The 13,943-nt window shown below is 55.1% G+C and overlaps 1 protein-coding gene across 1 annotated transcript; it reads right to left on the minus strand.

The window, feature by feature from the left end:
• Positions 1-310: 310 nt before the first annotated feature.
• TEX2 (testis expressed 2) lies at positions 311-12,844 on the minus strand. Its single transcript, XM_078593905.1, has 11 exons — positions 11,004-12,844; positions 8,945-9,136; positions 7,961-8,210; positions 6,999-7,144; positions 6,506-6,628; positions 5,590-5,689; positions 4,136-4,265; positions 3,412-3,537; positions 2,192-2,422; positions 1,183-1,303; positions 311-811 (listed from the first exon to the last, which is right to left on the minus strand). Exons 1-11 carry the CDS (start codon positions 12,330-12,332, stop codon positions 680-682), a joined length of 2,880 nt encoding a protein of 959 aa, XP_078450031.1. The 5' UTR covers positions 12,333-12,844; the 3' UTR covers positions 311-679.
• Between the last annotated feature and the right edge of the window lie 1,099 nt (positions 12,845-13,943).

Consider the following 13,943-nt stretch of genomic DNA (forward strand, 5'->3'; position numbering starts at 1 on the left):
TCTTGGAAATGAGCCGCAAAGAGCTCTCTGTTTGAGGCGGCACTCGGCGTCTCCAAGATTCTTCGCGGACTCAGCCACTGCCTACCTCTTGCCCTCTCGCCGCACTCTGCTTCCGTCCGCGCACTTTCCCATCCCAGCAAACCGAGGCTCTCCGTCGACTCTTACGGCCAGCGCACGGCGGCTTGTAAATATAAAAAGAAAAAACCCGCACACGCCGAACTGCAGTCGTCAAAACGACCCCCCTCTCCTGGGCGGGATGGATGCACATCGCACCAGTGGCAGCTGATGCCTCAGTGCCACCACTCAGGAAGCAGTCCATTAGAGGACGAGGAGGCATCACAAAGCGACGTGGTCTTGAGTACTACAGGAGCCTCGGCTGCCACCCGTCTTGGTTGACCCAGGGTCGTCGTCTTCTTTTTACACGAGCCGTCCTGAGAAATCTGAAAATCTGTCAATTTTTTTCTGGACATTAAAGGTCCCAATTTTTGTCAGTTGTATAAATAATACACGACTCGAGACGACGTTTTAACATGTAGCTCTCCCTTCGTCCGGCATTGAGAGATCATCTTCTTCTTCCCGTAATATGTCCCGTTTTGTTGTCCCTAGGAGGCGGCTACCCTTGCGTAAGCACTGTTGTAGTTGTTGTGTGAGAGGGGTTCACGGGAAGCTCCACGGGGGTTTATGGGAACTTTGACGGGGTCCCCCACGGCGGCCTGGGCAGCGAAGACGACTCCAGCGAGTGCAGCGCATCTGTAGCAGGGTGCATCATGGGAATTTGAAGGTCATCCATGTTGGGAATTACAAAATTGTTCTAAAAAAGCAAAAACACAAAGGAAAACATGGTTACGATTAACACGCAAGAGATCATGTGAATAATTACATTTTAGATTTAAATATTATGTCCTTGTATATTCTATAATCCATTACATGTACAATCCTTGTTTCAGTCCACTAATGGATGAGGGCCACCCCATCTCTTACAGGTCATGAGGGTTATGTGACGTACTACACCACACCTTTCGGTGCAGGTTAGTAAATGCGGGGAGCATAGAAGTACAGTACAGCAACGGATTCCGCTACTGCCCACCGCGTAGCCCCACTTACGTGGCGCTCATCTCCAGGCCCCCTGCTCCCACCCACCTCCCACCTCCCCCCAAATCGCCGCCGGATTCTACACGGTACCTCAAACTCCACTTCCAGCTTTTTCTCGATCCAGTCCGTGATGTGAGCCAACGTCACGTGCCGCTCCCCCAGTTTGGGATGAACTCTGAGGCCCAGGTGGGGAGGCTCGCGGAACCCGTACCTGCCCACGGCGCGCGCAGAGTCGATCACGACGCCGCGCGGCGCATTCGACAGCCGCGATGCCAACAGCTGTTGCAGTTCGCCACTGAGTGGCGGCGACATCACCACAGCGCTTGTGCCGCGGTGGCAAGATGGGTAAGGGGAGGAGGGGCTGGACGTTAACTACCTCCCCTGGTATACAGGAGGTCGTCAGTTCAATCCCGACCCTGGCGCCTGCTCTATGTTTGGAGTGTCTCTACCCACGTGGTCGCGTTGATTTTTCTCATGGGCCCTCCGGGTTTTCCCTCCACGTTTAGAAACACGCGTTGAGAGTATTTGGTTGCTATACATTTCCACACTGATGAGCCACTTCGTTCAGCTATTATTTGTGGCCAGGTTCGCTTCTGCAAAAGAGCTACATAGCTCAGTGGACCTTACCTGGTAAAAATAAAATAAATAGTTTATTGTTTAATTTAGTTGTGCCAGGCTAGACGTGCACTTTGAGGCTACGTGAACTGTCGAAGGCTCACTGGCAGGAGGTCACGGGACAGACCCAGGTGCCACGGGTCGACTGACTGAGATGGGTCGCAGCTGCAGCGCACGCTCACAGAGACACGACGCAGCTGTGCACTGCTGGAGTCGGGGGGGGGGGGGTGCTCCCCATGCCGTGCAAAGTGGTCATATGACCCTGCTTCACCACGCTGGTCAGTACGGGTTAATGAAGGCGGTGGGTATCCCCGTAAACATGCAAACGTCGGGCCAACGTTGGTTTTTCCAACGTCGCAACGTTCACCGGGATAGACGTGCGAGCCACGTGTTTGCCAACGACGTGTGTGCAGGCAGACGCGCGGTGTGCATGCGCGGTGTGCACGCGCGTGCGTCGCGGGCTGGGAACGCGCGGTGTGCCGACCAGATTCTGTCGGAAGGCGGCGGCGGGACGTTGAGCGCCAGCGTGCCCCAGCAGCGGTGCACGGCCACGGTGAGCGCCAGCGGCGTGTTGGACACCCCGGCCACCGTGCGACGCACCAGTGGGTTCTCGGCCGCGCGCCGCAGGCAGTCGGAGCGGGCCAGCCGCCCCAGGAGACCGAGCAGGCCTGGGCTGCTCCGGCGAGCCGTGCCAACCGCCGCCGCCGCGTCCGCGCTGTGGGAAGGGGAAGCGGCACCGGCGATGGGAACCGCGGAGGCTGCGTCAGCGTCACTCACCCCGCAGAGGCAGCGTCGGCGGAGTGCGCGGAGGTGGTCAGCGGCGGCGAGAACATGCACTGCTCCTAAGTACACGTTTCCTACTCCGTCACCACCCCCCGCCGCCCCCAATGTTAGTCCCATTATCCTGCGAGCATGAAGCCAAGAGATGAATCCATTCGTAAATGTTGCAGAGCAGTGTGCGCGCTGCGTGCTACGAGAACAGCCAGAGGACCCCCCCTGCCACCTCCTTCCCCCCCTCCCTTTCCCAGCCCCCCTTTACCCCATTAGGTTAGTTATCTTTCCTCCCATTCTTCCCTCCCCGAATAAGCTTTCTTGTTCTCGCACGAGGTCCCCACCTGGGTGGGGCACAGAGCCCCAATGTCCCCTTTCGCTTTGCACTGGGCTCGTGCTGATTCCCAACACAACATAAAATACAAACAGAGAACAGCCAGAGATCTCTCTAAGCGACCTGGGCGCTGCGGTGGCGAGATGTTAACTCCCTCGCCTGGTATACAGGAGGTCGTGGGGTCGATTCTCTACCATACCATCTGCATATTTGGCGTGTTCTCCCCGTGGTCGCGTCGATTTTTCTCCGGGCCCTCCAGTTTTTCCCTCCACATTTAGAAGCAACGTCACACGTTTAGAGTATTTGGCTGCTGTACGTTTCCACGTGGACAGCAGGTTGCTAATGAAAAAGAGCTACAAAGCTCAGTGAGCCGTACCTGATAATACAAATTAAAAGTCATCAACAAATGTATTGAGCTTTAATTAATTGTTTTGGGGGGGGGGGCACTGCCGAGGCAGTAAAAAAACCCAGCGTTTAATTCGAGTCATCCCGACTCGGCAGGCTTCTGCGCTCCCCCTGAAGCGTTCGCCAGAAAAGGCGCAGCGCCGCCGTGGTGCCGAGTGCACGCGGCGCGAATCGTTCTCCGTGTGGCTTCTCGCCTCTCGGCCTGGCCACCGGGCACGGCCTCCGTCCCGTCGCCGCCGCCGCCGTCATCGCCGTCCACGGAGCTCTCGGCCGACGACTCGTCCTCGCTGTCCTCGATGGTCTTCGTGCGCGACCTGCGGCTGCACGAAGCGCACGCAAGGGCGCGATCGGATCGTGCGGGATGACACGGGGGGGGGGGGGGGGAGGACACCGTGCGCAGAGGCACGTGTGCTGAACGTGTGCACACAGACAAACACACACAAATGTACAACTTCGTTCGCACCGTATGTAGCCATCCGTGCATACATGCAAACACCCAGGCTGCGAACAGCAAACACAATTCACACACGCAAACAGCACACACGCACACGTGCACTGCACTCAGCACGCGCAAAGACTCCCCCTTATGACCATGTTGCTGTCCGTCAGCACCTATGAGGTGCCAGAACGGCACACGAGGGGATGGTATGGCCACAACCATGGCCGGCACGCAGCCTTCCGCCCCCGCCGCTGATGCGTACACACCGCACCAGGTGCCCATTTAGGGCTGAGTCCACCTGGGGGAGTTCTAGGGACCACTTCTGGCGGTGGTCGGCTTCGCAGTTGCAGCGCCCTCGCCACTATGCCGCCGCTCGCCTGCAGACAAACAAACACTCAGCCACACGCAGCACGTGGACGATGCGCGTGACACATCACGTGACCGAGGGGAGGACAATGGTGCTCAGAGTGGCGAAGTACCGGCGATCCAAATCCTGCGCTGCTCTTCCGCCCTCGCACTCCTCCTTGCCGAGCTTCGACAAGTTCAGCTTTGTCTCCAGAGTCATCTCGAAGGAGCCACTGTAGCTCACGTCCAGCTCCACCCACAGTCCTGGGCGACGGTGAAAGAAAAAGTTATATTTTTAAAAAGTTTTTTTAAACACACGCTTTTATGAAATGTACCGTACTCGTAATGGCAGAACTCCACGACTCCAGGAAGTGGCCCCGAAGCTTGCAATAACGTAAGGAACCGTGGCCAATTACAGCCAACGTCAGTTGACCGTGGACAATTAGACCCAAGCCGAAACATAACATAAAAAAAAGAATGTAAAAAAATATATTTTTTTATGATAGAATATAGTATTGTCATCAGCATAACATAAGTATACCGAGTTTGCAGTCGATACCACATTGGGAAGTGGGTTAAAATTGAGTTACAAGATTTGAGGATGCAACAACGACAACAACGACAACAACAACAGCCAGAGTGAGTTAAATGAAAACGTGTAATAATACAAAGAGGGCAGAGCCGTGTTCGTTTTTGGAGGAGAGGGTTGGGGCGTCGCACATCCGACTGTTCACCATGGTAATCATTTCGACCGGTCACGTGCCGCAGAGAGAGAGAGAACGACTTGGAGGCACGAGGAACTGGGGAGGCAGCAGAGGTCGCAACCGAGTACCCGATACCCGTGCCCTACCCGATACCACCCGTACCCGGCCGGGTACGGGTAGCCGTTTGCTACCCTGGTGCGGCCGGGTACGGGTAGGCCGTGAGTCACTGGTGAGTAACTGTTTGTCACTCATTTCCCAACGTTTTGTCTCTTCTCACAATTCAAGTTCCTAGAATCAACCCACCCACGCCTGCAACATGGCTTCATCCCAGAGGTCGCAATCAGGTACCCGATACCCGTACCCTACCCGTACCCGGCCGTACCCGGCCGGGTACGGGTAGGGTACGGGTACGGCCGGGTACGGGTACCCGTTTGCGACCCTGGTGCGGCCGGGTACGGGTAAGGAATCAAAACCCGTTTGCGACCTCTGGGAGGCAGCAGCCAGGCGGTGAGCTGGCGCCAAACTCCCACCTCAAAGCTCTGCGATCCTCTATATATGAAGGTGTTATTCGGAAATTTACGAATGTTTACACGTGAGAGGAAACCGGATCTCCAAAATGAAACCCACACGTGCAAGGGGGAAACACTGTATCCCTTACAGATGAAAGCAGTGGAGTTGCACATTTGCTGGACCCCATTCTCCTGGAAAGCCAGGGTATGGCACCCTGACGTCCATTGTGATGGGAGATTGCTCCCTTCCATGGGAAGGGAAGGGAGCGATCCACCGGCCCTCACTGCCTCCACAGTGCTGGATTATAGGCATACGTAGCCACCAGCTGGTGTTGTTGCTGCTGCTGTTGCTGCTGCTGCTGCTGCTGTTGCCACCTTGCGAGTCGAGTGTGGGTGGGAAGGCGCGCAGGATTCGCAGCGCGTCCTTGCCCATGTCCAGCTCCGTGAGCTCCAGCGCGTCCAGAAACGGCGGCAGCTGCAGACGCGCACACGTTCAGAATCACAATCTTCATTCATATTGCAGGAGGAAGCCGGTGAGCTATGAAGCGCTCTTGTTTTTTTTTACAGATATCCAGCACGGGGTGGGTCAGCGAGTTACAACAGCAAAACAATACAAAAGCACACGGTAGGAGTCAATAAATATTAAGAAATAACAAATACATTTATTCAATTATTCAATTAGTCGGACCTATCAAGCTTGGGCAAGACAGCAAAACGAACAACGAAACCGTCCCAGACCACACCGAGATAGCCCCACGCAGCAGTCGTCCCTCAATAAGATGGCACATTAGCACTGAACCATCTGTGCCTCGGCGCAGAGTCCTTCGCTCTTCACAGCGTTTGTCACCTCGTGCGTGACGAGGTGAACACGAGGTTCACAGGTCAGAGCGCTGAGCTGGCAACCCTGAAAGCCAAGGTTTGAATCCAGGTTTCGGCTGCTAGCGATTAAACCGCGTTCTCCAGTGTAATGAGTTGGTGGTCTCAGCTCAGTTACCCAAGAAGCCATGAAGGCCTGCCCATGCCATGATGGTCATGGCGAGGGGGTGGGGTTGTTTAACCATACTTCACCATTTTAGTCAATGCAGGTTAGTGAAGGTGAAACCAGAGATGGTTTAGATATCATTTGGTTCCCAATCCCAGCAGTGGCAGTTTAGCAAAGCTCCCCTTTCTCTCTCTTATTGTTGCATTGTCAGTTGTCGCGTTGACAGCGCACGCTGTTCGAATCATCGTAGGCCTTGGGCAACACGTGCCACCACGGGGTGCGTGGCGGGTGTAGCTGTCCTCTCCACACCCGGATTTTGCCGAGTTTCTGTTGGATCTTGGAGGAGATGAGCTGTGCCCATTGCTCGCTGGTCAGCGCGTCCCACAGGATCCTCCCGATGAGCGCGTTGATACATGCCACCTCGCCGCCCATCTGATGGTGGTGGCGGGGGGGGGGGGAGACGACAGCAGGTAAAGATGAACAGGGTGACCGGGAGCAAAGGTCGCGTTATGCTCAACTAAACTTTTGTTTGACTATATTTTAACAGGTATGACGGTTTAAAGCTTTCGTGACTGCAGGGATTCATCTTCTTGGTTCTTTCGGTAAAGTCACGTAGAAGGAAAATAATAAAAGAATACAAATAAATAAAAATTAAACATAATAAAATAATTCTCACGACGTTTCGGCCACAACGCAAGCAGCCGTCTTCAGGTGGAGAACAGGTCTGTCGAGGACTACGTGACTTTACCGAAAGAACCAAGAAGAGGTATGACGGTGACGATGACGCGGCGTGCGATCGCACCTGGCTCGCGCAGGCCGGGCTGCCGCACGCTGCGTGGGGCATACTGGGGCCGTTCACGGGGATGAAGCTCTTCATGTATCGCTCGTAGCTGAGCGGGGCACGTGGCCCAGCGGCGTCTTTCCCGTGGTCGTTGCTCCAACAAGGCCCTGTCAACGCCACTGCCATGTCATTGTTTACACCCGTGTAGAATTTTCAGTCTTACGTACAATACAGTTATGTTTAATCATAAGAAAGTTTTTTTTTTGGCGGGGGGTTAGATCGCATGAGTGCAAATGTGTCGTTAAACCCGCCACCGCCCGACAGCCAATTAGCAAGGTTTGTCACGTAAACATAACGTGCCGATTAGTTACTGCTCCAGCACGCCGGTAGGTTGGAGAGATCTAACTCCCCCTGGATAGTATTGGTCGCAAAAGAACGCAATGATAAAATGCATTATAAGATGTCATTAGCACAGGAAAACAGGAAGGTCTCGACCCAGTAAACGTTGGACCAACGTTGGGTCAACATTAGCATGTTTACTGGGGATCCTGGACTTGAACAGGGGCAGGGAGGCTGGGAGAATATAATTCCAGACTGCAGCAGAGGATAAGGAGCGACCTTATGTCGTCTCATCTCATCATCTCATTATCTCGCCATCTAATCTGTGGTAAAGTGCGCCACGGATTGCCGACCCACTTTGATAACACCATTGTAAGCGGCGGGGTCGGGGAAGGATTTCAATTTGCGGTGATAACTGCCAACGGGCGAAAATGTTAAATTGATTTTCTCCTCCAAATGCAGCATCAAATGGTCAACCCCCTGACCTCCCAATCTCTTTGTATGTACAGTATGTTGAACTTCGTAGCCAACCGTGCTAATAGGTAGCCAACCTGTGCTCTTTGCTCCTCTCTGCAGAAGTGATACCTAAGATAACTATTTGTTTTCCCCCCTCTCAGGAATGTAGAGGCCGTAGCTCTTCTGACCGTGTGACTCCACGTGATCCCCATCCGCTCCTTGCGACGCGTGGAGGAACCTCTGGAACCACTCCTCCTTCTCGCGCCCGGTACGTCCAAACAGAAAGAATGCCGCGCCTCCCTCCGACCCCGCGACCCGGACAGCGCCGCTCCGCACGCCCTCAGCACCGGCGCTCGCTGCGCCTCTCAGCGCCAGCACGATGGGGTACTTCTTGCTCCACGTTCGTTTCTCAGCCAGGCGGGTGGGCGCCAGCGACAGCTGCGGAGAAACGAGCATCCGAAATCGCTACTCTGAAGAAAATAAAACACGTTTCCATTCAAAACCACACCTGCGGCGTGCACTCTCTACATATGTGCGTTGAACTTCTTTCGCACCTTACGTAGCCAACCGTGCTAATCGGAGGTGCGGGGGAAGGAAAGCAAACTAAACACAAAAAAGCAGTTCTAAAGAAATTCGTTTTCAATCTAGATTATTTAAAAGTGCATAGCGCCAGTGGCTTCCTAATATCGGAAGGAAGAGCGTTCCAGACGGCTGCAGAAGTGAGGATGACCGGAGTTCGCGTGATGGTTTATGCTCCTTGACGAGATCGGCAAGGTATTGTGGTTCATTTGTGGAAAGCACTTTGTGTGTAAATGAATGCGACCTTTTAACGTATTCGTTCGGCAACCAGAAGCCAACGCAGCTGAGCGAGCACCGAACGAGCACGGCCGGATCGTGCAGTACCCGTCTCGACACGTGCCAAAGAATGTTGTACACGCTGCAGCTCGGTAACGTTTCTTGGCAGACGTCCCGTAGAGTAGCGAGTTGCAATAAACCTCAGAGGCATAGTAAGCTCTCCAGTGTGCAGGTGGCGCAGCCACTGGGCCACGAAGCGAAGGGTAGGCGGACAGGGGGCCCCATTTCATTGCTGGCACCAGGGGGACCCCACGCCAACCCAGATGACGCCAAAATTTCGAGCGTACGAGGCGGCAATACTTTCGAACGTAACGCACCGTATACCCGGCGATGTCGAGCAGCCTCGTTCTGCTGCTCGAGCCACCGGAGCCACAGGGCTCTTGGTCCTTGGTGCCAGGCGCGGTGCGCGACAGGCACAGCGTGGCTCCGCGCAGCTCCACACGCACCCCGCGCAGCGCCGAGCTGTGGAACGTCTCTGGGTCGTAGGCGTCCACCTCGTTCATCCAGCCCTGGCACCGCACACGTGGGGTCGTCATCGTCATCACCATGGCTGTATCGACATTCTTACCATCATCGTCATGACCATCAGCATGTCATTCTTTTATCAACTTAGTCGTCGTCACTGACTTCATTTAAAAAAAAATCCATCATCGTGACCATCCGTATGACCATCATCACAGTATCAATTTTATCAACATACCATCAATATTACCACCGTCTTCATCACTGTGATCGCCATCGTGTCATCTACTATATATTTATTCTTACCATAGCCTATATCATAAATCTTACCACCATCATCATCAACATTCATACCAATAACCACATCATTATTGTTCTTACCATCATTACGATACTTACTTGCACTATTCTTACCACCGCCATTACATGACCATCCACTTTACCATAATTTATACCATCATCCATGCTAATAATAACAGCATAATTTTAACCGTCATCATCATCATCACCATGACCATCAAACCATCCATTATAGCGTAAGTATTCCCATCATCATTCTTGCCAATCATCGTCACCATCATCACCATTATCATCAGCATCATGGCATCACACTCACACGTGTCGGCAGATTTGACCTCCCACCGTGGGCTCCACAAGGTCAACGCTTTGTAAGCGTAGCATCCGTAATGGGATCGTGTTAATCCAGGCAAGGCTTATCCCGTCTGAGTGAAGGCTGTAGGTTTTCTGTGTCACGCCTGCTACCCCGGGTCACTGCCAACCCGCGAAGAGCGCAGCGGCACTCGCCAGGTACCGGCACTCACGACATGCCGGTACTGATGGGGACATTGGTATTTAACGAATACTGGTACTCGGAGGGGAGACCGGTACGGAGGCATGCGTGTGTGTAGGTTGAACTTATTTCGCACCGCAAGTAGCCAAGCGTGCTAATCCGAGGTGCGGGGAAGGACAATAAACTAAACACGAAAAGCAGTTATCAATCTAGATTATAAATATGTATGTACAGGCAACAGCTGTACTTAAAGAAATACGATTGATGAAGGACAATATAAATAAGCAACGTCTCCTTCACATATCCGTCTGTCCACATACAATAACATAAGTATTTACACATCCCGTCAGCCGCCACGGCCTTCTGGTGGTGCATAATTTCAGCAGCATTCATTGAAGATGAGCAAAAAACTCTGGGCCGGTTTCGACACACAGTGTCTCATCAGCAGAATCAGGCTTGGCTTGAATCAACGCTGGTCCTTGCCTGTAAGATTGGCAGTTCACCAGCAATGCTTCAAGCCAGCCTGACTCTGCTGCTGGTGAGACACTGTACTGAATCAACGCTGCTGCAATTATACACTCCCAGAAGGCATTGCGGTTGATGGGTTGTGGAGAGACAGATATGTGAATATTAATTGTCTGCTGATTTATTAGTTGTTCATATTCTCCACAACGACGCTAATTATTAACATGAGTTATGTGTTCATGAAGAAGCACTCGTGCCTAAGAATTACCAGAATGCTACTGACAGCACACTCATAGCTAAGAGATGCCTATCATGCGGGGACTCTAGTACTCGACGTATTGAGTGGACCCCAGTACTTAATAGATACTGCTCAAGAGAGGACACTGGCACCTGTGATATTCCAGAATTGAAGAGACAACAATACTTCGGGGGACCGCTGGCAATGAAGGGGTTGAGAGCCAAGACCTTGAGACCCAAACATCACGGCTCCTACAGCTATACCATCATGCCTGGTGGACCCATATTGTGTTCTGTTGAGCGAGGCCACAGTGGTACCTCTGGCGAACCGTCTACATGGTTGGCCTCATTTTACGTGGCCCACACATTCTGCCCGTGACCCTCTAAGCCAGCTAAGGGGCCAATGCTGCTGGGTGACGCACCTGGTGCACGGGAGGTCCTGCCGGGGTCTTTACATTCCCCCGTCCTCGAAGCCCGTGCCCCATGCGGCTGGAGGCTCTGCCAGGAGCCCTGGGGCCCCCCGCTGTCCCTGCCTGGAGCCACATGGAGCCCATCGCTGCTGCGAAGCCCCAGGCAGCCCCGAGGAGGAGACCCGAAGGTAGCGGGGGAAGAGGGAAGATGAGCCACGTGTAGGCCAGCAGGGACAGGAGGCACAGGGCCTCCAAGGGGACTCGGTCTCCACGCCTGGTCCCGGGGCCTGGGGTGGTGGTGGGGTCCTCTTCCTCCTTTTCGGAGGGCCCGGGATCAGTGTCGACCCTGCGTGGATGATGATGACGAGGTGGCGGTGTGGAGGGTCCGCGCTGCGGGGTGCATTCGTGCGCGAAGGTCGAGGACTTTTTGAGGAGAGGTCCTCCTCCTGGGAGGTCCTGAAGCTCCAGGTGGAGACCCTGTCTCGTGTCTCTCCTCCCCGTGGACGCCTTGAAGATGCAGTCGAGAGAGTCGCTCTTGGCCGCGTCCTCCGTGGCACGTTTCCTCACCGCGCCACCACTGCCGCCGCCCATCACCTCCACCATCGCCTCCTCCACTTCACTCTCCCCTCCGTCACTGTCGTGGCCGCTCATGATCTTCGTGAGCTCCGTGAGGCTGATGGACAGCTTCCTCGCGCCGCGCCCACTCTCCTCCCCAGCCACGAATTTGCTGAGCGCCACTGAGAGGCGGCGCCGCGCGCCCTCCACGCGCATCTCCACCTCCTCGGGGACACGCAGGTACGACGAGCCCCGGGGCGCGTCTCCCGAATTTTGGCGCACCGGCGACCCCGGAGCCGTGGTGGCGGCGGCCTTCCTCACCTTGCCCGGACACCTCCCGCTGGGGAGCTCGGCATCGACGAAACTCGACTCGGCTGCCGGAAACCGACTGAGGGAGCCGAGCAGCAGCGTGCACGGTGGGGAGACGGGGCGCGCCTTGGCATCGCGCAAGCCCAGCTCGGGGAAGCGCATGGAGCCATGGAGAGGAGTCGGGGAGCAGGGCAGCTGGGACCAGGTGGAGCCCAGGGGGACACCCTGCTCTAAGCCCTGTGCCTGGGGCAGCGAGGGCAGAGACGAGTAGGGGTGCTCCAGGCGGGTGCGCGGCGGAAGGTCCTCGTAGAAGACGGCTTCGTCAAAGCAAGGGTTGCTCTCGTCCAGATCCTGCGCGTCCATCAGGAGCAGATCGGACCCATCTCTCGAGCTGCGCTGCAGGTGGAGGGACGGACCTTCCTGGGACCCCATGGGATCCGAGCTCCCATATCTCGGTTCTCCGTGCTCTGGCTCCATGGAGGCCGTCTTGGCTGGAGTCCCCGGCTCCAGGCGGCCACGCGAGATCGGGCGTTCCAGGTCTGCGAGACGCGGACAGCACGCGGCGAGACCCGGCGGCGTCTCCTGCTAAGGGGTCCGTTTCTAACGGCTTAGCGTGCGCTGAAAACAAAAATTAAACAAACAAAAAACTCTCCGTGGAAGAAACGATTTTTGCTTTTAAATAAAAAACAACAATAATCCGATGCGCAATTGCCCTCTCGCGGAAAGGAGCAGGGTAATCCGCTCACGAATGTTCATGAAGTCCTCTTAGGGAGACCATGCCGTCAGCCCAATGCGTATTCTTCCCTAGCCATGGAAGTGAAATAATCAATCACTCGTCTCTTTTTTTATATCTACGAATTCTTCTTCTTCACTGGAATTGCTTCCACTCAGTGCCGCGGCAGGGCGTCTCGATGCATGGAAATGCGCGGCGTCTTCACGCAGCCTCATGACCAGGAGACTGCGCATCGGCAGCTACGCACACCTTCAGGATGGACACCACCACCACTCACCCGACCCCCTCACCCCGACTCCACCTCACTCGCCCACAGCCGGAGACCGCTCACCCGGGCCGGCATGGCACCGGGCTGTCGGCACTCGCAGCGCGCGCCCCTCCTCCACCACCAACTCCCATCCGATCCGTTGACCTGCGTGTGCCTCCTCAAGACAAGGATGTTAAGGGGACGTCTCCCCACGGATCGCATCAACTCCGCGCGGATCACCTTTTCATCTAGAGCGTGGGGTTAGTTAATCGATTGATTCCTTCGATTGATCTAGGGACGTCAGTGGTAGCTGTCCGCCAATCTCCACCGGCTCAAGTGACCGGAAGGGGTGACCCTGCGTTCACTTTGCCATCACCGAGCTTGGGAGGCGGCAGGAGGCTCGTTGCAGGTGGCTCGCAGGGTCTCCTGGAAGAGTCTGGATGAGCCCCCCCCCCCCATCGCGTGTCGCATTAAGGAGCCCGTGTGGGATTAGGCGCCGCGTCACGGCTTAGCTCGGGGTCGTAAGCTCGGGGCTGTGGCCGCTTCCCCGCCGGGCTGTGCCCACGCCGCCGACTCTCGCTCGCTGGCCTGGAGGAGCGGGCACGATGATGACCGGGCGCTTTCCCGCAGTCCCGCGCGTTCACGCGAATCGCTTTGAGGGTTCACGCCGATGAACGAAATCACGGCGGAGCGCGCCCGATCTCGTCAGATCTCGGAAGCTAAGCGGGGTTGAGCCTGGATAGCGCGTGGATGGGTGATCACCATGCATGACAGGTGCTATCGGCTGCTGCCGGTCTACGTCGTCAGCAGAGGACAATGAAGCAAAATACATTGTAATGGACGTTGCTCCAAAGGCTATGATGCGCACATTCACCAACCCGCATTCCATAAATAGTGGAACGTTGGGCCAATGTTGGTCCAACAACATGACAACTTTGTGTCAACTTTGCATGTTTACTGGGATCTGACCAACGTGACGAAGTATGGTCAAACGATCTTTATGACCCGCACGGAGTGCAGTTAAAAAATCGCCGTCTAAATGTAAGGTGTGAGCTTAACCACCCAGCTTAGGCTGGCTCTTAAGGAAGACGATGGGTCTGTTATCAGG

This window comes from Lampetra planeri, chromosome 1 (genome assembly GCF_965212315.1).
Source record: "Lampetra planeri chromosome 1, kcLamPlan1.2.h2, whole genome shotgun sequence".
NCBI lineage: Eukaryota > Metazoa > Chordata > Hyperoartia > Petromyzontiformes > Petromyzontidae > Lampetra > Lampetra planeri.